Raw genomic sequence first — 25,086 nt, 5'->3', positions numbered from 1 at the left:
CACATCAAAAGCATCTCTCTCACACGGGTTCTTTCATTTCCTCCTCAAACAGAGTATCTCACAAATATACAACACAGAAATGTTCTGACTCCTAGATTAAATAGAATAAATGAGTGAAAAGGAAACAGTTTCTAGGGGGGAATCTCTCAACACTGGATTGCATTCTTGTTTCTCAACATGCAAAATTCAGAACATGAGGAGCGGCAGGGTAAAGACCTGGAACACGGGCCACAAAGAGCAAACACTTACAATAGGACAAGACCTGATTCTTTAAACGTATGTTAGATTTCCCACAGTTTCACTTACAGAATTCAACATTCCTGCTGTGAACAAACTGTAATAATATGCTAAGCTGTGCAAAACTGCAGGTCAGTGAGGAACAGAGGTGTACTAAGGTTAACACTGTCATATTATGAGGAGAAAGAGGGAAGTTTCTATTAAAATGCTCGTCTCCAAACCTTTCGTTCTCTCTTGACTCCCTGGAGAAGTACAGCAAGGTGTTTTCTACTATACAGCTATTAGGAACATAGCTGCAGGGCCAGCCAAGAAGAGGGAAGAGAGGAAAACAGTAGGCTTTACAAGCTCCATGAGACTAGAGAGCATCCAAAGTCATTATTTTATGATAAAACACACAACCGATCATTCAGCTTTGTATGGAAAAAACAGCAACTGTGCACACCCTACACCTATAGGAGTTTTACTTCTCTCCTCTGGCTAAAACTCTGTACCCTCCCAGAATTCTCGTTCAGAACTGATGATGTAAACGAGGGCAGAGTTAGAAGCTTATGCTACATTTAAAACATCCACTTTTTCCACACCCACACAAAAATTATCCTTGCTTTTGTAGAAACCATTTGTATGGGTTCAGGGAAACAAGGAAGTCAATAAAAGATATTAAAATAGTCTTATTCAGCCATATTCTGCTGCTCACAGAATATTATCTTATTCTGAATATTCCACTTACATCAAAAAGGACAAAAGCTGGTCCTGCCCTGAGCATGTTTCATTACTGGGCCATACCTGTAAAATTACTGAATGCTCACATCTTTACCTCCCATCACCTTATTCTACCTATTATTCCATCTGATTTTCTTTCTATCCTTTGTCTAAAAGTCCTTTTTATTTTTCTATTACCTCCTTCCCTCTCTACCTTCTTTCCATGAGAGCCAAAAAAAAATAGCAGCCAACACAGCAAGCATGCACCTTCTTGCTCATTTTTGCTATTTTCTTCCAAAATAGGGACTAGCACCTCAAAATTTTAGAAGTGCTACTTGAAATTTCTCATCTGTTGTTTTTATACCGCAAAAAGAAAAACAAAGTATCAATATTAGAAAAATTAGAAAATATTGGAAAATAGCAAGTGGAGGAAAATGAAGTCCCCCTCTTTTTCATCTGACAGCAGAACAAAGTACACCAGGGTAATCATCCAGTGAAGACAGCAGAAAGTAGGAAATCAGAGGGTACATGGAGGACAGAACATCAGTTCAAGCACGATGGCACAGATTAGAGTGCACCATTACAAGTGATGCTGATCATACAGAAGTTAATAGCATTTTCCAGCATCTTCACTCTGAACGTGTAAAACCCAAAGTATCCCCAGCACTCTTGGACACAATCGTGTGCTGTTTCCACGTGGTAAGAGTGCACGTAATGTCTGTGCATGGACAGATTTTGGGATATTACAGTGTTAAAAACATAGGCTTACGTGTGAGCTCTGCTCTTAAAGCTGAAGGGTTCTTGATGGTTTTGGATTCTGTTCCAGACCCGGTGTCGTAGTCCAGCTCCCGATAGTAGATGCGGTATCCCAACAGCAAGCCGTTCAGACTCTCAACTTTAGGTGGCTGAAAGACATTCACCCGAAGAACACTCTTGTTAAGACATGCACTGCAACAAGCATCCGACACGACAGACAGGAGCTGGCAGCAGTGCTGCACAAAGGGACGCGGTGCTGCTCTCTGGTGAAAACAGCCATTAGCAATGTACAAACTCGTGCAATGGGAAAAACACACGTTAAAGGCAACTTTGATGATTTCTCTCAGCTGTGGCAATTACAAAAGGCTCTTTACTTAAAAATTGATGCCTAATGCATTTCTCTAAGAGATAAGTTGCTTTCCTTCTTGGTCCAAAAAAAATCTGTGTGATAAATAACATAAACAGATCTCTGAAAATGCATGTTGCTGGTCTCCAATGCAGCAAACCATTATTTCACTTCTTCTGAGATGACAAAAATAAATTATTTTGCCAAAGACAAGCTATTTTCCTTGGGGACTGCTCATAGACTATTGCTCATTTGGCAATGTTTTACTGAAAGACTGATGAGAGAATAACCAAAACGTGTTATATCCTGGCTTTAATTAGGAAGATGAAAATAGGCGTCAGAGAGGCTTTTAGAGAAGAGTCACAGTGTGATGAACTCCGATGAGTTGCAAAGTTCAGTCCCATGGGAAAACACAGGTATCCCTCCACAACAGCTTGGAGCAGCAGAGTACGTGTGACCATTGAGCTGGCCCAAATGCACGTGGTTTGCTCCCCTGGAAGATGCTACTAGATGCCCCAAGACATGGTACCTCAGCATGGATTCTTGAGCAGTCCTTCACATCTTCCTTCAACTACAGATACACAACCAGGATACTAAAAGAAGCTTTTTGTCTGAGCGGCTTACTTAAGGACAAGCAAAGAGATTCTTGATGTTGGGGAAAAAATGACTTTTATGAGTCTAATGCAGGCTAAGAACTGCAGAGAAGAAAAGATGCCCTGAGCCATTTATCTTCTAAAGATTCTTGTACTGAAATTTAAGGGGCTGAAAGGATAAATGAAAAGGGTTTTAATGATGATCTTGCCTTTAATCCAAGAAGATCCCTAGCAGTCTTGAGAACTTTACTACAGAAACCTTCTGTCCATCATTAAAAAATTAACCACTGGTGTGATACACTGTTGGAGTATAAGGTAATACCACATGTAATTTTAATGCAGAAAGTAAGAAGAATATTTTTACAGGAAAGAAGGCAGAAATTTGGTAATAACCTAACACTGCTTCCAGAAATGACATGAATCTTCCATTACTTCCTCAGGATAGTAGAAGGTAAGAAACAGCTGTCCTGTCTCCTTGGAAATAAGTTTTCTTTGGGCAAGGGCTGAAGGAATTAAGTAGAAAGATTGTAGTTCATGGAAAAAAAAAAAAAAAAAAAGTATGTGATCCAGTGTATATAATAAACACCAAATTACCAAGAAAAGGAGCAGAAAGTGCTCTTGCAAGAAGCCGCTTCTTTTGCGGTTGTCCTGTGCAGAATCTGTTGAAAGCAATCCCAGACTTCCCAGGATCTTCCTTTACTTGCTATGCATGGAGAACCTCATTCATCATGATGTTTCATGCTCATTATTGTGCTCCATCCTTTGCAGAAGTTTTGACCGCCTTTCACTATTATCTAGCAATTGTAGTACAGAATGATCCAGGAACACAAAATTGTGAGGGACCTTGGGAATCATCAAGATGAGGCCTTCATGACTGCAGAAAACAACTTCTAAAAGTCCTTTTCATAAACAGAGCAAGCTCCACCAGAAAATAAGCTAATTTTTCTGCTTCCCAGTATTTTTGTGGAAAGCTGTTCCAAACCTCCCTACTTGGGTGGTTAGAAACTTACATTAAATTTCTCATCTAAAAACATTAAATTTTTCATCTAAATAATTCAGAGAAAGTCTGTAACCATTTGTTTCTCTGCTAACATTGTCTTTTGGGTTAAATTGTTCTTCTCCCTATAGGGTATTTATTCCTTTGCTATATTTAAAAGAAGAGCAGCCATACCCCCTCTCAGAGTCCACTTTACAAGGCAAATAAATCAACCCCTTGTACAAAAACCTTTTCCAGTCACAGGTTGAAGCCCTGGTGTAAGGGACTGAACAAATAAACCAAACAAAGTGACAGCCTTGTCCACGGCTGCCTGGCACCATCACTCATGGACCAGCTGAAATGTTATCCTCTGCAAGATGGAGAAGAAGAGATATTGTTTATTGGCAATTACTAGCATATGTACCATGATTTTGTTTTTTTTCCCCCTCCTTTTTCAATCTTATGACTTTCCTTTTTTGTTTTCTATACTATAACAAAGCTGCTTTAGCTCTGACGGTGCCCTAGCTGAGAAAGGCCCAACAGCATTGCAGAGTCATCACCTCTCTCTGTCCTGGCAGGGAGGAGTCAAACCACAAACCCGAGGACTGTTTTCTACACAGACAAGGTAAAGGAAGACATTGTCCTACCCAGGTAGTACATTGCCACAAACGAGGAGAAAAGCTGAAAAAAAAAATCTATATAATAAAGCCTGTCCATCATTGAAAAAACTTCACAGAATGAAAAAAAATAAAGTATATATTACATGGATTTGCATTTCAGTTAATTATTATCTAGAAGGAAGGTGCTATTGCAAGGACTCAATGTCTTTTTCTATTTAACTTTTAATCAAAAACATTTTTTACTTAAAAAAAAAAGTTGAAATGGAAATCCTACAGAATCTTAAAAGAAAAACACTACTGAAGCTGTTCCTCCCTATCCTGCCATACAGCTGCTAAGAGATAAAGCTTAATTCCTCACTGCGGTACAACACTGATTTGTTGATAGCAGGCATTGTTTTCTTACGCTTTCATGTGATTCTCCATTTTCCCCCTTCTTTAAATTTAGGACAGGAAAGCTCAGAAAATAAATGGCTTGAAATCTGTCTTTCTCCTTGCCACAGAAATGATGATTCTCTCCTGAAAAGGGTACTCTGCTAAAAGGTCAGGTCTTCCCCTTCCTATGCGTCTCTCATGGACAGAAGTCTGCTTTTGATGTAATGGATTATTTAGGGTTTTGTATGAAGGCCTGAGGGATCTGCTGAAACAGGTAAAATGATCATGAGTGGCAGGCCATAAAGCTGTACAGAATTAAGAGAAACAGTTTTGTGCTCTTGAAAAAAGAAAGAAAACAACGTAAGTTTGGATAATTGCTGTCTCTATGGTAGAAGCAGAACAGTATGTAACCCTGATGTTAACTGTAACATCCACCAGAACATTTGAAATAACCTTGCATTATTGATACAGCAGCCCACAATGGAAATTACTTATTTTCTTCCTACTTTAAATTTAAAAATAATGGACTGATTGGACCAAGCAGCTGAAAGCACAGATAGTGCATCTAGAGTTTGTTTTGTGAATTATTAACATGGCTCAAAGTTAAAAATTTAGCTTTGCTTGGAAATCTGCTCTCCCATTTAGCTTGACTGCTGTTTTCAGTTTACATTATTTCTTAAACACTGCTGTGAAACAACTTCTTAATTGGAGGCTATTGTGGGACTTGAAGATTTTTGTTTATTTGAAAAATATAGTGCGGCTGAATTACCAGGACCTATTAATATACATGTAGTAATGACATATAATCGCCCACAACTCCCTTGAGATGGCTCTGGCACAACAACCCCATTTCATTTTCATGAAATAAAAAGCATCCAATTACCTAAACAACCACCTATTTCACATTAACTACACACCAATAATCAGTCAATTGGGGGAATGTTTATTTCTACAGTACATCATGCCTCACATTCTCTTTGTCCTTTTTTTTTTTTTTTTTTTTTTTTTTGCATACCTTTTCCTTCACTGTTGGTTTTATTTGGAGGTGGGGCGAAAGATTTACATCTCTCCACAATTCCTTTGGTAAAACCGTTCAACATGTCTCCTATTTGTTCAACATGCTGTAAGCAATGTTGTTACTTAGTATTATGCTGCATGAACTTGGGCCAGCAACCCAGTAGTAGAGCCAGGCATATTTTTAAAGTGCTGCTGCACAGCAATAAACAGACCCTCATACATACATTTTTTTTCCAAAATGCAAGGAGCCCCATCTGTACTGTAAACGCATATGTACATTTTTCACTCTAATGCAATCTGTCCAAAGCCATCCTTATTATGTGTGTGGGACATTGTCTCAGGAGTAGGGTGGGCAGAGGCTTTGCAGCAGAGGTTACAGATAACGCGCAGCACCCCACTGGGCTCCCTCTATTAATGCTTACTCCACAAAAAGAAGCCTCAGGCACCGGGTCACAAAATGTTCCGGCATATCCCAGGAGGCCAGTATCAGATTGAAAGATAAAGGAAGGCACAGGAAAGACGTATATAAAATGCAGACTCGGCACGAATTCTTTCACATCCAACTCAGAGACATTACGGAGCGCTGAAACTTGCTTTCCTCTACTCTGAAGAAATCTCAGCTTTTAGCCCTCAGAAAGCCAAAAGGGCACATGGAGCTCCTCAAAGTATGAGCAGGATACCACGCACAGCATACACTTCTGATTACTTCAGCAGCTGGAGGAGGCAGTGTGCAATGTGAACAGCAGCGAGCTTTTCCTGATCCTTACCAATACCACACACCGTTAAATGCTCTCATTGTAAAGATGCACATCTATTGCCCAACAATTAAAGGACAGGAGAATCTGTAAAAGTAATGATCTTGGGCATCTCTAGAGAAACTCTTACCTCCCAAGATTTTCCTCACAGGGTACAAAGTAAAACTAACACACAGAAATTTCTATCCATCACTAAAATATATGCCCAGAGCAGGAAACCAGGGAAGTAGCTGCAGTCCTTCAACTTTACTACACTCTTTCCAGCTCAGAAAAAGAGCCATTGCAATGAACCATTGCAGCCAACAAGTCAAAGCAAACAAGAAACATCATGATTTTGCATTTTACCTACCTGCCATTGCACAAGGACAGATGAAGTAGTGTGGGGAGTTACTAACACAGAACTGGGTGGCTCATCTGGAACTAAATGAGAAAAATAGAAAGGTAACCAAAACAGTTATAGCAACAGGGTGAAAAATAGGCAGCTAATTCATCAAATTCTTCACTGCTGAAAGAAGTCTTCTATCCCAGTCACTATGCGGTGGGTCTCAAATGCAATGCTGCTGATATGAATATTGCAATCCAGGCAGAAGCCAGCCATTTCTCATACACTCCTTGCTCTACCTGTGGCCTTGGCAACTTGAGTAGGAATAAGAGAAAAGCTCAGGGCATAAATCTGGAGGAAGCTGCATCATGCCAGCTGCTCACAAACAACTAGCTAGAAATTCAAAATGAAGTTAAACCAGCTGAGTGTGTGCTTGAAAGCATGAACAAACCGCTCCCAAATTTTCCATGACATTTTTGCCACAGTTGGGGCAAGCCCACGTTGTTTTTAAGAGTCCATGTCATGCATTCCCAGATTATTTTAATTAGGACAGCTTGATTTACCATGGGTTAACCCATTCCTGTGTCCATGGCCTGTAACACATCTGCACACACTCCAGCAGCTCACGTACAAAGAAGGGAAGGCTTATCAGGAGCTGACAGCCCTCTGCAGTGTAATGCTCTAGTGGCAGCACCAGGTTTGCTCAGCAGAATAAATGTTCACAGTTTGTTAAGGAGGTGAGAAGCTTTCACAGCCTTTCCCGGTTGTATTGTGAGGAGGCCAAGCACAGCTCTGGATTCACCATAGCTAAATTCAAAGAGAATTGAAAATAAAATTTTGAATTCCAAAATAGTGAGTCAGTATTGCCTCATTAGTACCAGTTACAGCCTGCACCATGGAGCAGCTCGTTCTGGAAGGTGGAGAGTTGAGATGCCTTTAAAAGGCTGCTAGGCACATCGTTTTTTCAAGTACTACAAAAATACTTGTTTAACTTAGGATACCCCCAAGCTCTGTCCTGTTTTTCTAATTTCAGTATCACATTTTTTAAACATTCCTTGGCAATTTTTTTTTCCTATTTTTATATCTCCATGTCCTATTTGACTAGTCATTCCTTGTGCTGTATTAAATACTAAATCTGAGCACTGTATAAACACAGGTATCCCAGTATTATGCTATTTCCCAGTCTAAGGGTAAATGCCAATGCTTTTTCTCACTTTGCAGAGTTCATTTCTCCATTGGTAGTCCCATTCAAGACATCAGAGCTAATTCTGCATTCAGGCATTGGCTTTATACAATCAAGGAATTAGAAGCTGATCTCTAAGGCTAAAAATAAAAGCCTTGTCAATGTCATTCACAGTTTATTAGTCCTGATCTGCAGGATTAAATGCTCGTGTTTCCAGGAGCTTCGTGCTCTTTCTTACTTATACCTCAGCAATTTTGCCGTACTGCAGAGTGATATGGATTGTGAGTGAAAACAATTGAAGAAACTTCTTCAAATGTATTCATGGTTCTACATTTATTTTTAATGATCTCCTGTAAATTATTCAATTTCTGCAAAGATAATGGTTAGTGCAGAGTTTGGAAGCCAATCAAACGGAGTTTAATTCCATTTGGAGACTCCTGAAAGTATGATTCATTCCGAGGGCACAGCAGGACACTTAAGACTGTCTGTTATTAATTCAGCCCAACCTCGTTACTACCTGTATCAATCTCCTAAGAACAAAACCACATTTGATGTTGAATCTTCACTCCAGGCACCGTGGAGATCACATTGCAGTGGGTTCAGCAGACCCAGGAGCATGCCAGAGCACCCATCCCATGGCAACGTCCCCGACCTGTCTCTCCTCCACGCTTACCATCCTGCAGAGTTGTGACCGCTTCAGTCTCCGCACTGAAGTCACTGTCTCCGATATCGTTGGTTGCTTTCACTCGCAGTTTGTAAGAGGTGAATGGATTCAGGCTGTGGAACATAACAATAAGGCATCTATGAAATCTCCCTGCATCATCACAGATTGCTTCATAACAAGCCTTTAAAGACAGCCTGCCCATTGGCAGCTTCTCTTCCCCATGCCACCTTTTCTTTGCAGCCTCCCCCAGCTTCATCAGGACACAGAGCTGTTCACACCCTCAGTGCCACCAGCATCTTCTCAGATTGCCTTGGGCCTGAAATCCTGAAAACACACATGGATTCAGAGCTGAATCACACTCCAGAAAACAGCCATTAAGGTGCAGTGCATGGAGCAACCTATGACTGCTCTGCTGCATGGGGATGCAAAACCTGGCTTTCATGGTGCTGCATAAGCTTTGCCTGAGTTATCCTCTGAACACACCAGCAGGTTTGCTCGTCCTCAGTGCACAGAGAGGCAGGTGATGTGCAGGGTCAGCCGGTGAGTCAGGATGAAGCCGGCATTGGAATTCAGAGCACCAGCCTTCTGACTAATCCTCTACAGCACGCCGTGTGATCAGCGCGTTTTATTCCTACTGAATTTTAAATTAATGTTATTACCTAGATTATTTAATAAAGACAGTAACAACAGGTTCCCTGCAGCTCTTTTATCGACACAGGGCTTTAAGATATGCAAAGAGCGATTTCCAGCTGACATAACCTTAGCAAAGACTCTTCTGGCTTGGTTTGGCAGGGAGAAGGTGTGGGGGAGGCTGCCTTTTGATTCACATGCAGAGTAGAAATGCAGAGCTGTAAGTTATGGGGGATTTATCTGATTAATTGGAAGTGTCTAGCCACCAGCTGGCAGATGTAACACTGACTACAACCCAAGTAAAGATGCTTGTAAGGAATGATTAAACATCAAGAGATAATGCATTCTGATGGGCAGCACTCTAGCACCATGCACATCCTACTCTTCTGGACTTTCACAGGAAAATGCTTTTAGCAAGTGGGAGAAGAACGCTTTCAGCAGTACCACCCTATTACGACACCACTACTTACCTACAGCAACTTTAAGAATTTGAATCATCTTCCTTGAAATACAGATCTTTTGTTTTCAGTAATGCCAATGTCAAGTCTAAAGGACACAGTTGGTCTCCTTGATTTTAAAAGTTTTGACTGGAAAGATACTGGGTATAATTCGGGGGGGGGGGGGGGGGGGGGTATAACACCTCCAGGGTTAATGAATCTGGTTTATATCTGTACAATAACTGTCAGGTTTTCTTTTTTTTTTTTTTTTTTTCTGCACAGTCAGACAAAAGGATACCAATGTATCTGCATCTTCTGGCACATGACCAGAGAGCAGCCATATGTCACAGCCACTGATATTTTTATAACAGACCTGAAAAATCTGTATCTGAATGCTTTGAGCTGAGTATTTTGCAGAAGCTCTCAGCCTTTCAGAAATAATCTGATTTGTACTAGTTGGTCAATAGAGGAAATGGACAGCAAAACAAGTACCTTCTCATAGACACTCAATTGTTTTCACAGATGTTACAAGGACTTTAATTACAACAGCATTGCCGAGGATATAATGAAGTCTGAATAACAAAGTTGAGGCATTCTGATGCTATCTATAAACTTCAGTATGGAAAACGCAGATAAAAATGGTTCTCATTTCATCTGGAAAAGCTTATATAGAGATAATTGCAATGCAGCATTAAGAGTGGATTTTAACATCAGTCACTACTGAAAGGATTTTTTACTAGTTGTATTTTACAGAGCACTGCATAGCTACATATGCTTTAGCCTGAGTAGCATTATCTACCGTGCTGAGCTTTCATAAGGGCTTCAAAAGATGCACTGCAATTCAAATTTAATTAGATTTATTGCATGACCTTCAGCAAATCTCTGAATTGCTTTTCATAACACCACCTCTACAATGGGATCGGTGACCCTCACTTAACCTATCTCCCTCCAAAAGACCGTGAAGCTGAGTGACGCTAGCTTTGGCCTTCTAACTGCTCTAAGTGGAAAGCACTGGAATTTCCATGCCAGGCTGGGATCATACGGTACCTTTCAATGATGCAGGATGTTGCCTCATGGCTGATAGAAGAGGAATAGGTTTGCCAGTCTCCGTTTGGCAGCTCTCGCACTTGCACCGTGAAATACCGTATTGGTGAAGATCCGTCACTTCCAGGGACCCACTTCAGCTGCAGGCTCCGTGATGACACATCCGACTGGGGGGTCGTCAGCTGCCTGGGAGGTGCTGGCCGTTCTGCAATTAAACCATAAATTGGTATTGCCTTGAGAGGCTATTCAAGCTAATAGAAAATGCGATAGCATAATTGGATTTTCATAGTGGTAATGCCACAGGAGATTGAACTTTTGGATTTGCCCCATGAAGTGTAAAAGCCATCCCCTTCCTTAACCTTCTGCAGCAAAGATGTGCAGTAAAACTGATTCTTATCTCCCTGCATAAAAGGTCATAACTGAACATATACTTTGCTAGCGGCAGACCTCAAACTTTTGAGGGTCATAACCTGGCAGGTTAAGGAAGAATCATTAGGAGCAGCAGCCAAGCAAACCAAAAAAGTCTTTAATGAAACTCAGGTGTGCTCCCAGCTACAACTGCTCTTTGACAAAACTTGCCTGTGAACTAGCTCACTTTTTAACCTGTGCTTTCTGCTTGGTACCAGAGGATTCTCTCTGTGCTACATCACATCTTCTTCTACCAGTTGCTCCCCAGTCAAGGCATGAAGAAGAGGAAGGGATGAACTGGACCAGGCTGGTGTGTAGCAGAGTCCAAGTCCACAACTTACAGTCCATCCCAATACCTGCTTCAGTTCACTTCCAGACCTCCCCTCTTCTTCCCTTCTCATTTACTAACTTTGAATCTGCAAAGTCAGACCAGCCACTGCCAATGCTGAGGGAGATCTCCCTGAAGTAATCAACAGTACACCTTTAGATGAGGCAAGGAATGGTAAAACGCAGGTGTGAGCATGCCAGTCCCCAACTGTTTCAATATAGATCTCCTTTCCAATCACTGTGTCTCTGCACTCCATTGATTTCAATAGAGAAACTCTATAGAGTGAGGAATAATTGTTTAATTGTTTATCATGAAGATTATTGATTCTGATTAAAATGTGTGGCATGTAATAAAGCAGAAATTGATTGGAGACACTGCAGTGACTTGCTTTTGAGAAGCAATTCAATTCAACTTCATCAGCACTCGTTTCCATAAACATCCCTCTGATGGCATGATTCCTCACAGCTCTGTATGGCGAGCACATTATTTGTTTGCCATCCCCTGAAAACATTTCCTATATGTTTTGGCACCTCTCTGTAGCATGCTCTTGCTGACATCAGTGCCAAAAGATTTGTAAGCTATTAGCTGTAGGAAGCCCTCAGTGCCAGCTGCCTGCGATCCAGAGTACAATGCAAAAGGTCAATGCCTTACACTGACAGGCTGAGACAGGTATTCAGGGTTATTCTATCAAAGGAAGTGAGTGTTATGTGGGGATTTAATACTCTCTGCTGATAAGCTTTAACCAGCTTGCAGTTTTGGGCAGGTCAGATCTTGCAGTCAGTCTCCCATGACTGGGTTTCCTTCTGCTGCTAATGGGAGATCTTAAAATCTCCTGTATTGCAAGATACACTTTGTGACTGTTTGTACAAAAGCATTAGTATAAAGAGTTTATTTCTGGGAATTTAGCCACAAGCAAATGTTCAGGTGAGCTGTTTGTGCAGGAATGTAAGACCAGGCCATATGACTCAATGGGCTCCTTTTAATTTCTTGCTACATTTACATCTTCTGACTCAGTTCTGCCTGGATCCCTGGTGCTAACTAGTCAGAAAGGTATCATGCCATTATGTAGATCCAGAGCTCTACAGAAGCATGTCTGGAGAATACAGCTACAATACAGCTCAGGACCTGTAAATCAGAGGTATCACTGTAAAATATAAAGGTTTATACTATGGGAATTTAAAGGGCAAGAATAAGTGACCAATTTTGCTGATCTTCGAGGGAATTTTCATGCCTGCTTACCTCACTATCAAGGTCAACAAGGATATTAAATATGTTTTTATTAATGGAAAGTAAATATCTGTTCACTCTAGAATATTTATCATGTATACAAGTTCCAGGCTTGTTTGTTTGTTTACTTGTTCACAGAATAGCTGCGCTAGATAAACTTCTTTATCATCTCCTCACACTAATCTTGTTGATGTAAGATTATACGTTTTTCTCTCTACACTTTACATATGGGATCACTTCAGTTAACTCTCAGTGCCTTGGGACTCAGTTCCATAGCACATGCACAGACACAGTAGAGCCATCCATCAAAAAGAGAAAGAGTTCCTTTTATTTTATGACTTGCCTATTCAAGATAACCCTAAAGCACTGACAGCAACAAGGGATCATTGTTCCTGCAGTGGAGCTGGGAGTTCTGCCTTGAGCTATTGTGTATCCAGCAACAGCCAGTGCATGGCCTGGGAAATCTGAGCACGTTTTGTTGAAAAGGAGAAGTTCTGAGCTTTGAGTATTCACTTTATTGGGCATGCCTTTTTTTTTTTCTCCCCCTGAAACTTATACATTTGACTTTAAACTTCCACTTTGACAGCAATCAGACAGGGGTGGAAGAAACCTTGAGCTGATAAACCTGCTTGATGGACAGTATCTTTAGCAGAGGCACTTTAAGTTTCCTAATACAGCTCTAGAGGTTCTTTCTCTAAGGACTGCACTGTTACACACTGGGAGGCTGCATGTGACCTGGAGAGCTATGCTGGTGGGAATTTTAACACCAACCACACAGGATTTAAGTAGCTGAAATGCAACCCATCGTTTTTCCCTGCTGGTGGTTGAGTATCAGGCCAATGACTTTTCTTTTTCAGAAGTGTTATAGGAAAAGAGTAAGGAAGATGTGAGCAAATAGCATGCAAAATCCTTGCTCTTGCACTAACTAATTGGTGAAGTGTAGAAAGGACTTAAAATGAGAGATCACTTTCCAGTCGCATTTTAAGAACCAAAAGTAAATATTATTTGTAGTATTAGTGTGCAAATCTTGGGCTAGAGTCAAGACCACGTACATGTGCACACACAAAAGTGCTAAGAGTAGTTGAAAGATGTCTACAGAGGTCTGCTCTAGCTACCTGCTGAAGTGTGCTTCTCTCTGAACAGTGCTTTTATAAATCACAGAAGTTGTATGGTAGTAATATTTGAGGGTGAGGTTTTATTGAAAATCAATATGAAAATTGTACAATTGGTCAAGGTGGCACATGGCACAAAAACTAACTGCACAAGGGATTGCCCCAGTTAGTTTTGACTTCACCAGCTCAAGAGACTAGATAAACGCTTTGCAGTAGAACATGGCATATAATGTCAGAACAAAGTAAAGCCCACACTCTTGTTCTCTACTAATACCTTCTATTTTAGCTCTGAATGAAAAAAAAAATCTTCACAAATAGAAAATGTTAGCTTCTGTTAGCTCTGGAGATCCATTCTATGACTGGATAATTGAGCTGTTACTTGAGCCAAGGCATTAGAAACAAGCAATGATGCAGAGCAGATTCATGCCTGACGAACCTGATCTCCTTCTATGACAGAGTGACGCGCTGGGTGGATGAGGGAAAGGCTGTGGATGTGGTCTACCTTGACTTCAGCAAGGCTTTTGACACCGTCTCCCACAGCATTCTCCTCAAGAAACTGGCTGCTCTTGGCTTGGACTGGCGCACGCTTCGTTGGGTTAGAAACTGGCTGGATAGCCGGGCCCAAAGAGTCGTGGTGAATGGAGCCAAGTCCAGTTGGAGGCCAGTCACTAGTGGCGTCCCCCAGGGCTCGGTGCTGGGGCCGGTCCTCTTTAATATCTTCATCGATGATCTGGACGAGGGCATCGAGTGCACCCTCAGTAAGTTCGCAGATGACACCAAGTTAGGTGCGTGTGTCAATCTGCTTGAGGGTAGGAAAGCTCTGCAGGAGGATCTGGATAGGCTGGACCGATGGGCTGAGGTCAACTGCATGAAGTTCAACAAGGCCAAGTGCCGGGTCCTGCACCTGGGGCGCAATAACCCCAAGCAGAGCTACAGGCTGGGAGAGGAATGGTTGGAAAGCTGCCAGGCAGAGAAGGACCTGGGAGTGATGGTGGACAGTCGGCTGAATATGAGCCAGCAGTGTGCTCAGGTGGCCAAGAAGGCCAACGGCATCCTGGCTTGTATTAGGAACAGCGTGACCAGCAGGGCTAGGGAGGTGATCGTCCCCCTGTACTCAGCTCTGGTGAGGCCGCACCTCGAGTACTGTGTTCAGTTTTGGGCCCCTCGCTACAAGAAGGACATCGAGGTGCTTGAGCGGGTGCAGAGAAGGGCGACGAAGCTGGTGAGGGGCCTGGAGAACAAGTCCTACGAGGAGCGGCTGAGGGAGCTGGGCTTGTTCAGCCTGGAGAAGAGGAGGCTCAGGGGCGACCTTATCGCTCTTTTTAGGTACCTCAAGGGAGGCTGTAGCGAGGTGGGGGTTGGCCTGTTCTCCCACGTGCCTGGTGACAGGACGAGGGGGAATGGGTTTAAGTTGAGCCAGGGGAGTTTTAGGCTAGATGTTAGGAAGAACTTCTTCACTGAAAGGGTTGTGAGGCATTGGAACAGGCTGCCCAGGGAAGTGGTGGAGTCACCATCCTTGGAAGTCTTCAAAAGACGTTTAGATGTAGAGCTTAGGGATATGGTTTAGTGGAGGGCTGTTAGCGTTAGGTTGGAGGTTGGACTCGATGACCTTGAGGTCTCTTCCAACCTAGAAAATTCTGTGATTCTGTGATTCATTTTGATACATTTATCTAAGCATCTGCATTCATTCATGTACATGGAGCTCTTGCTTTCTTCAGGTAGGTTCCCTACAGAACAGAATTTGAGGATGCAGAATGTGAATAACCATTTTGAGCCTGATACAAGAAGTAGAAAAATTCTGGACAATCCAGATGCAAACACTCTGCTTGAATTTACAGCAGTGAAAAGGCCAAAGTAATTACTAACACACTAGGTCGGATTAAGGTGTAATGGAGGAACCACATGAAGAAATCCTGCAACATCACTGACTCTCATTTTGTGTTCCCTAATCAATGTAATTCATCCATCATTTACGTTCTTAAGCTTGCAATCTTTCTAGAAAAGAAGAGAGCTGAAAAAAATAAAACTATTTGACTGCAGAAGGAGGCTGCATATGGCCAATATAGCAGCTGATGGAAAAATCAATCTCCAACAGCCCGGCAGGTTAGAAGAACTGCCTCTCATAAAAGTCTGTCTTGCTCACCAGGTTTCTAAAATCATGATGTTGCTATGGTTTGGAGCAGGTTTATGGTGTGAGAAGGAGGAGGTGTACAGGCTGTAGCTTGTTATTAAAATTCCCCTAAGTGCAGCACAGGCTCTAAGGCATGCAACAGAAAGCTCCTCAACCTGTGGCTGCAAGCATTACCTCTTTTCTCTGTCGTGATCACCGTGGCTTCCAGAGGCTCCCCCCAGCCCTGCCTTGTCTTGGCAGACGTCCGAAAGATGTATGCTGACTCAGGGGTGAGGTCTGTAGCAGTAAACTGCCTGACCGTTGAACCAACCTCCACTGTTGTGAACTTGTTAGGGCTGCTGCTGGCCAGGCGGTATGCGATCTGATAACCTGAAATCACAGCGAAAACAGAAGAGAGTAGAGAGGTTAGGATGTTTTTCTAGCAGGAACAAAAGAGCACCAAAACTATTACTTTATTGTAATTACTTGTTTAACTGGACCAGAACTAAGTAATTTGCTTCCTTTAGGGCTTTAAAACTCTGCTACATGCCAGCCGTCCACAGTCAGGTGCAATACCTTATGGACAAATTACACACTGCGGCGCACACAAGGGTCTATTCAATATTATCTGCCCTGGAACTGATTTCGCTTTCCATCCTTCATCCCAACAAGACACAAAAACGTATAATCTTTCCTGAGCATACTTATACTGTTTTGGAAAGGCAATGAAATATATAGTTTATGCAATTCATCTCACCTGGCTCAGCGAGTTCAGGACAACACTCTCTCAGCTTTCCACCCAAACCCACACACACACACTGTTCTCCCCTCTAACATGCACCATGATAGCACTTGTTGAAACTAAAAGTTCTTCGGCTGTACCCAGGTAAATGCTTGCCCCTGCTTTTTGCATTTGCCTTTCTCTCAGCTCTCTCACTCCCCTGTAACTGTACGGTGAAGGCTGGGACTGGCAATAAAATCATTCTCCTTCTGTCTTTAAACATTTCTATCCCTGTCCACACCCCAAGGAAGAAGCCTGCAAGCTGTGAGGTCCTGCTTAAATCATGCCGCACTTAATAATCAATTTTGTGGATGCCTGCAAATGATAGCCCTCATTCCAACCTGCCTGCCTGATGATTACGAGCTCGCAGTTTAGTGTGTATTATTAATGATCCAACTGTGCAAAGGAGGGCGTCCAGAGTTCTCATGCACCACTAGCAACAACTGGCCCCCATAGAGGGTCTGCCAAATGTTCAAACTCATTCTGTACATTCAGCAATTGAATCAGGCTCTCACTCCTGGAGCTTGATGGTAACTTTCAGTCCAGCTGCTAACTTCCAAAATCAATTAATACCCGAACTGGTGTGGGGCTTTATTGCTCAAGCTGAATACAGTTGTATGATTAAATGCTTCATGAAGTTACGCGGGGCGGAGGGCAGCCAGCACATCCAAATCAGAGCAGCTGAAAACAAAATAGTCATGACATGATTCTGCCAACTGTCTGCTCATCTTCTGAAAGACAAAGGGGTCTGCAGACACCTGGGACCATCTTTTTCTCTTGGAATTAATATCCCAGCTAGAGTTTGAACTCCCACCAAATTTTGGCTGAAACAACAACAAGGGGAGCCAAGCTCGGTGTGCTTCATTCTTGAAGGCCAGTGCATGAAAACTGCACATCGTATCTTACCTGTAGCTACTAGACAAAATCAAAGGCATTTATTTTTCACTGTGAATATGCAACAATTGCCACAGCCCCACTCGCAGGAAAGACACAAACAGAGTTTGTGCGCTCTCTTGAGTAAATGCCATACTTGTGTGTGGTACATGCTCTCATGAACAGTGAAATTTAATTGGGATACAGATGGTAATAATTTTGGTGTGCTGGTTCTCATAGTGCTGTTGATGAAACCCCAGCATTTCCTTGCCTTTTTTTTTTTTTTTTTTTCTTCTTCTGCAGATGTTAGGAAATGGAGGGCAACAGCCATAGTTGCCTTAACGTAGAACAAACCTGGCTGCATGGCCACCTCTAAGAGCAACCCGGCCTTCAGAGCACCTGCAAGATGTGGTTACAGCTGAGACAGAGCTGTGTCACTGCACTGCCCCAATATGCAGCAGCCACCCACACCTGAAAACATGCCCCAGGAACAGAAAGCTTCCTGCACCTGACCTGCCTCATTTCGTACTGCTGTGGGTATCCAGTGAATGTGCTGGGCACATTTGTACACCAACTTGTCCACAGCTGGGTGGGTAACGTTGGATTAACAGGGCCTGATTTTCAGAACGCCAGAGCACGCTTACATGCCAGCAAAGTCTTAGCGTCTTAGTCTTTGAAGATCTCATTTCTTCTCCTGCAAACTACCTTCTTTCACCCACCAGCTTTCCCATTGCTGGTCCCATATGTTTCTTCACAATATTTCTGTATCTTTAATACTACGGCATTTTGATCTTTTGAAAAAGTCCACAGGAAGATAGATAGCAGTGGGGAGAAGGAATGGATACATTATGAGCTTTCTTGTTTATACAGATGTGCAGAACACAGGAGTGAGAACCCCAATGTAAGATCTCAATAAAGGGGAAAACAGAAAGAGAAAAGCACTGGGGCAATTTTTACAGCAGCAGGGAAGATGAAGGAAGAAGCAACTAAGATGGCTAAAGAAGTTTGATAAAGCGACTTAAGATGTAAAGAATAAGACCTGGAGGGAAACAGACAATATTAAAAGAATAGAAAACTAGATTTATCTAGTTATTAAAAGATAAGTATATCTGTGAAATATCATTGTCAAGCAATTTTCTCTCTTTTCTAAATCATTCTAAAATATAAAGTGTAGTTAAAATGTGAGGAGGAAATAGAAAGACAACTATTTACTGCTAAATGGTGGTACTCATGCTAGAAAGCCAATTACAAATGTGCACAGATCAGGCAAAGGAACACACTTATCTAGGCCATCATAACACCTTACACGGGAGTGGATCCTTGGCTAGCGTAAAACCTAATTTAGCTACAAGAAAAAAGAAATCTCTCACACCATCTCAGACAGGTTCTGCAAACTCCCTTTCAATGCACCCCTTCGAAAAATAGCACCGGCCACTGCTGTCCCCTCCCCTACACGTGCCATGCCGGGTGACAGCTGGGGTAAATATCTATTTTCCTGGGTGTCTCAGGCAGACTTTACACAGCCATAGCCTGCATCTTTAAATATTTCTTCAGAAACTCAACACTTCCCTCAGCATGATTCGAAGGTACATATCCAGCCTCTGCATCTGAACTCAGCTCACTCTTGTTGCTGCCTACAAACCTCCTGAGACACACTCAGTATCTTAATTTTGATCCCCTACATCACCTTCCACTATTAGACAATTTGGGCAGCCAAGATACGTTCCGTCATAAAAATCACTGCTCTGAGTGACACGGAAAATGTAATATTAAACCACAGCTCAGATAATAATTAGGGCTAACACAAGATCAAAAAGATAAAATTATTAAGTTGATGAATTTCAGCAACAAGGGAAGGGAGAAGACAGGAAATGTTGGGTGAAATTAAACGAGGCAAATCAATAGAGGTAAATGGAAAGTGTTCAAAGAGAAATTAATGTATGCTTGAGGGCTGTAAGAGGCAATACCTGTGATTACTGCAGAGGATGAATAAGGAAGCCACATTTCTTTACTAGATTACGACAATAAGATGTTACAGATACGTTAGATAAAAAAATAAAAAATCAAAGCTTATGAAAGAAAATGAAATCTTGAAAAGATGATTGCAGCAAACTTTTCTAGGAAAGGAGTATCTTACAGAATGTTAATCACCTGGATGGTCAGTCAGAGGGATATGTACCGTTTTCTTCATTTTTCTTGCCTTTTTTTTTTTTTTTTTTTTTCCTACATAGCCTTAGACGCCAAATTTCTTCTGTTACTGGGAGTTCTGCTGTTCACCAGGCCAAACTAGCATAACAAAAAACCTGAAAGATCAGCTCCTCAGGAGTTTATTTATTCATTGAAACAAGGCTTATTTTTGTATTAGCATCTTCTTAAGTATTTTTTGCACAACTGCAAGCAGTTTCATGAGCTATGCTTTCTGAACTCAATAAATGGCAACAGTCTGAACTGCCTGTTAAATGTTAGGTCACTAACACAGCCAGCAGATTCCCCAAAGCAAACAGGCAGGAAGATGACAACACACCATGAATATAAAAAAGCTTTCAAGCTCATCACCATACAAAGCCCTTCAGAACTGACAGCACCCGCTCATGCAGGCCATGGTGCAGCAGAGATACAAACACTTATTAATTTGTCACAGAACTTAGGGAAAGCCAAACGATACTGGGAGGTTACGGTCTGCCTAGTGGAGCAGCAATCCAGTTTGTTGATTTTACTGCTTATCTGTTTAAGGGCCAGCGGGTGTGCAAATGCAGCCTAGGATCAAAATACGCATTTGCAAACATGGATTACATCCAATTTTGGTTCTAATTCTCAGTGGAGTTCTTACACTCTTTTGCAATAAGCTTCAGGTGAACGCTAAATACAAGCGTACCACGAGGAATACTAACCAGGAAGGATGCTGCCTGAGCTCTTGTTTTCAGGGGAAGCTCATGGATAGACTTGCATATATGCACATTAATGCATCATTTTCCTTTAATAGTGTTTGAAGGAGCTACGCTGGGTGCTAGCTGAATGGAGTGCAGAAAAGAAGACAGAATTAAGCCTCAGATGGTTACTGTAACATTCCCGAAAGGAGAAGTGGAAATATCTAGCAGTTCTCTACAGTAAAATATTTAAACAAACAAACAAGTAGTTTTCCCTCTTGGTGCCTGCCAGTATTTCATCCTGCTAATCTCTCTCTGAAATGCTAGAACATGTTTTGATATAGATTACAAAAATGTTAGCTGCAAAGGTGCTTGTATACTCAGAGGACAAAGCTAGCAGAGCAGGAACATTAGTTCAAAGGCTGTGAATATAAGTTGCTCTTGCAAAAGAAAAAAGTATTTTTTCCTTGCAACCCCACTAGTGAATAACAGGGCACCTTGCAAAGTAATATTAACTTATTATTTTCCAGTAATTCTACTTCAGTGTGCTAGAGGGTGGTGGTTACACTGCTCTTTCAAAAGTTCATTGCAGTAATAAGATTTAAAAAGTGAACAAGAAAGAAAAACTTGCAACCTTTAGAATGCTTTTTTTTTTTTTTTTTTTTTTTTGAAGCACTCCTCACTTCTTATAAAAGATCACAGAAGTAAGTACCCAATGTAATTTTTACTTTTTCTCTCTGACACTGGCAGCTAACTACTTCCTCCAGGAACCTCAGTTTTTCTACTATCAAAAAAACAGAGGAGTGAAAACTGTTGAATGAAGACAATGGATTTCAAAGAAGTGGACTGGGGAAATTGGTAAAGCCCCCTGGGAAGGAATTCTAAGGGAAAAAGGAATTCAGGTTAGCTGACAATTTTAAAAGAAACAAAAATAAAAGTTCAACTATCCCAATGCAGACAGAAGATGTTAAGAGCCCAGTACGTTTGCATTCAGATCTCACTAATGACCTGAAAATCTGATCTGAATTGTACTAAAAGTTGAAACAGGACAGATTACTAAGGGAGTGTATAAATAGACAGCACTAGCATGTAGGAACAAAATCAGAACAGCTAAAAGTGCACAGTGAGTTATAACTTAAAGGGCAAAGGCAGTGAGAAAGATTTTAGAAATACATTAGAAATACAAGAAACAGAAGGAGAGGTCAACTACTGGGAATAAAAGATGAACACAAGACAGGTGACACAAAAGAGCAGAAGCCTGGTACCTCTGCTGCTTCACTTTCACACAAAACCCGTTGATATTGACTAGATACTTAACACAAATTAAAACTGACAACAATAGAAGTATGGATGTAGGCTAGAATAGAGAATAGGTTAACGAATATTTAGCTAAGCTAGATGTAATCAAGTCAGAAAGGCCTGATGAAATTTGCCCTGCAGTGCTTATATAACTAGCTGGAGCCATCTCTGAATAATTAGTGATTATCTTCAAGAACTTGTGGAGGGCAGGTGACATGCCAGAATATTACCGAAGGGCAAGCAGAGTACCTTATCTTATAAAATGGAGGAAGAAAAAACAAAGGAGTTCTGAACAAATTAAGCTAAAGTTTAATACCTAGAAAGATCCTGGAAAAAAAATATTGAGGAAATATATAAACATCCATGAGATAATTAAGTGCCAGGGAACAGCTAATACATATTTGCCTGGAACAAATAATAAATAACAAATCATTTGTTTTCCATTTTGACAGCGTAATTTGGCCAGGTGGGAAGAGTAGATATGATCCACATTGACTTTAAGTAAGGCTTTACTATGGTTCCACATGGCCCTGTCAAAAGCAAGCTAGAGAAACAGAATTTAAGAAAAATACTGCACATTTTGCCTTGATCATTTAAAAAAAAAAAAAAAAAAAAAAAAAAAAAGTCAAAATGTTGTTAGCAACAGTTTGCTAACACATCGGTAGGACATATTAAGTAAGGTCTCATGAGAACAAGTCCTGAGTCTGTTTCTGTTCAGTATTTCCATTAGTGACCTGGCTGATGGAATTGCCAGTCTACTTGCAAACTTCAAAAATAAAGCCAAATTGTGAGTAGTTGCAAGCCCTTTAAAGGACAAGACTGTAATGTGAAGTGATCCTGTTAATGAGAAGAGATGGTCTGGAATCAGTAAGATGAAATTCAATAAAAATACATGCAAAGTACTGCACTTACAAAGAAAAAGCTTAATGTATACCTGAAAGAGGGACTGACCTGCAGAAAAGGGGAAGAACTTAATAGTGAGCCATAACTTACTTCATTACAACACCAGTGCTGCAAAAAAGTCAATACTGGACCAGGTACCCTGTGATGTGTTCCTGGGTATGGAGTGTGCAAGACACAGGAGACAACAGTCTACGTGTTAAACATGACAATCATGCTAAGGGACACCTTTCACCTTCCCTTCCAGCCCCATACTTGTATGATTTTGTCATCAGTGTTGTGGCACTGACCCAGAATTGAACGAGTGGATGAATTGCACAGGGCACTGTGCAAAGACGAAATAAAAGAGAGTTCTTACTCCACCGAGCTTGCAACTCCAGCAAATAAGGCTGACCAAGTGCAGAAACGGGAGACATTGCAACAGTCCAGAGAGCAAAATATCTTTTGTACTTTCTCATCATTTGTAACAAATGATTTTTTTTCTCCTTAACCACATCCTGTGATTCAAATCCCAGTCTCCACTAAGAGCAAACTTAAATGACACACAGTTCCTTACAAGAAACACAACAAATCAAACCCACAAGACAACCTGGAAGCCAAGCTTCCTTGAGCTGCAGAGAAACCCTGCGTGGATCTGTCTCTGACAACTAAGCGGTGCCAAGTTTCACGCAAACTCTCTTTCTTGTGCTAAGAAGATCCCTGCAGAGGCTGCCTTTGGACCCCATTTGATGATTTCCTTGCAACTTCAGGTGTCAGGATTACCCCCTGAGCACCCCCTGTGAGAAACTACACACCTAGGCAAAGACTCCAGCTTCTTGACTCAGGATCTAAACACAAAGACAGACTAGTCCTTTACTTAAAGGGATATTTAGAGGGATAACCCTTACTCACCTGCTAAGACTATCATAGAATGTGTTGAACATCAGCACAGAACACAGACAAAACTACCATGTAAATATTAGCTACATTAATTTAAGAGGCAAGAATAGATTATTACATTGTAAAGCCTTCGACGTCTTAAAGGTAGCTGCTGGTATACTCCTGGTGCAAAGGCAACCCGGGAGTTACAATAGCAGGAAAGTGAGAAGGTTTTTCATGAATTCCTCTCATTCCTTGCTGCCCCTGTTTACCTCAATAAAATGCCAAGTGTGAGTTAACTCCTTGCAACCTGAAGGAAGCAGTAAAACAGAAGCACATGTGAAAATGACAAGTTAGGGATGCCTGGCAAAGGCAATTGGGGGGGAAGGAAGGGAAAAACCAACTCTGTCCTGCTGTTGCTCATCAGGCAGCTTGCCAAACAGCCCAGCCAAGCAGGTTACAAATCCAAATGGAGATAGAAAGAGAGATGACAACTCAAACACAGTGCCATGAATGAAATGCAATTCTGACTCAGGAAAACACGCGCCACGGAGCCTGGCAGAATTTTCCTCCTCACCGCAGGACACCGTGTTTCTCAGCTGATATACCAGCCTATTTTCTTTTCTTTAGCCATGGATCTGCTTATGTGGGACTTCTAATCTGATGTGCAAGGGGAAGGAAAACCCAACAGCCTTTGGTCTCCAGCCCTCTCCTGCCAGCCCTCTTTGCTGCTCCCTCTTACCCAGGATAACTCCATTGGGCTCCTCCGGCGGCTGCCAAACAATTCGCACCGACGTCAGCCTCACCTCGGGGAACACCAGCCTCACAGGCGGCCCGGGGGCTGGAAAGAGAAACAGAGATCACGCTAGCAGGCATTGCGTGTCAGAGGAATTACAAGTTTTCTGCTTATTTTACATGGAAGGCAGCCCAAGGTGTAGCTCACCAATAATAAATAGATGGTTAGGAGCACCCACGTACATACATAACACATTTACTCCAAGGGATCCTGTCCATGGCTGAATGCCTCCAGCACCCACGAGCTCCAAGCACAATGCAGAACTAGTACACCCTACTGTGTTTTACTGCACATGTGAAATGAGTTTACCGGGATGCTCTGACAAATGAGCTTGACCTCTGTGAGTTATCTCCCAGTGGCATAGCGGGGAGCCCCTGTAAGCCAGCTGCATCACTGCCCCGTCACCAGATAACCGAGCACATCCCACGAAGCAAGTCACTGAGCTGCCTTTATGGACAGGAGTTGTGTCAGCTTAATCTACTTCACACCTGCTGGAGCTGAATAATATCTCCTGTCTGTGTCATCGGTGCTAGCTTTGAACTGCTTTCTGATTTTACACGTGCATTTTAAACACGTAGGTCTGAGCAGGAGAACCCGAGGCAGGTGAGGTGCACATTAATAAGGATGGCTGGTGGCTGCACTGACCATTCCAGGTTTGCAAGGTGAGGAGATGTTAATTCACACATTTGCATCCACAAAATTTCCCCTTCAGCACAAATTCCACCTGCGTGTTACCCCTGATGATACATTTAATTAAGCTGAGCCCAGAGGAGACACAACATATTTATGTCAGGAGTACGGAGATGGAAGAACAATTTGTATCATTTGCCAACATGCACTTAAGGAGGGAACTGCTATAATGGGGTTATCTTAAAC

At 41.8% G+C, this 25,086-nt stretch overlaps 1 protein-coding gene across 2 annotated transcripts in view; it reads right to left on the bottom strand.

Moving 5' to 3' along the window:
- Positions 1-25,086, bottom strand: part of SDK1 (sidekick cell adhesion molecule 1) — a 396,992-nt gene that overhangs the window by 49,808 nt on the left and 322,098 nt on the right. For both annotated transcript variants that reach the window (XM_082772472.1, XM_082772473.1), the window contains exons 28-33: positions 24,157-24,255; positions 16,032-16,226; positions 10,655-10,856; positions 8,550-8,653; positions 6,721-6,791; positions 1,706-1,841 (exon numbers count right to left, since the gene is read on the bottom strand). In XM_082772472.1, the coding sequence (XP_082628598.1) occupies positions 1,706-1,841; positions 6,721-6,791; positions 8,550-8,653; positions 10,655-10,856; positions 16,032-16,226; positions 24,157-24,255 (807 nt within the window). The remainder of the gene's footprint in view (positions 1-1,705; positions 1,842-6,720; positions 6,792-8,549; positions 8,654-10,654; positions 10,857-16,031; positions 16,227-24,156; positions 24,256-25,086) is intronic.

Source organism: Aythya marila, assembly GCF_965140915.1.
Source record: "Aythya marila genome assembly, chromosome: 15".
NCBI classification, from domain to species: domain Eukaryota; kingdom Metazoa; phylum Chordata; class Aves; order Anseriformes; family Anatidae; genus Aythya; species Aythya marila.
The sequence above is the reverse complement of the archived record's forward strand: the minus strand, read 5'-3'. Positions and strand labels throughout refer to the sequence as shown.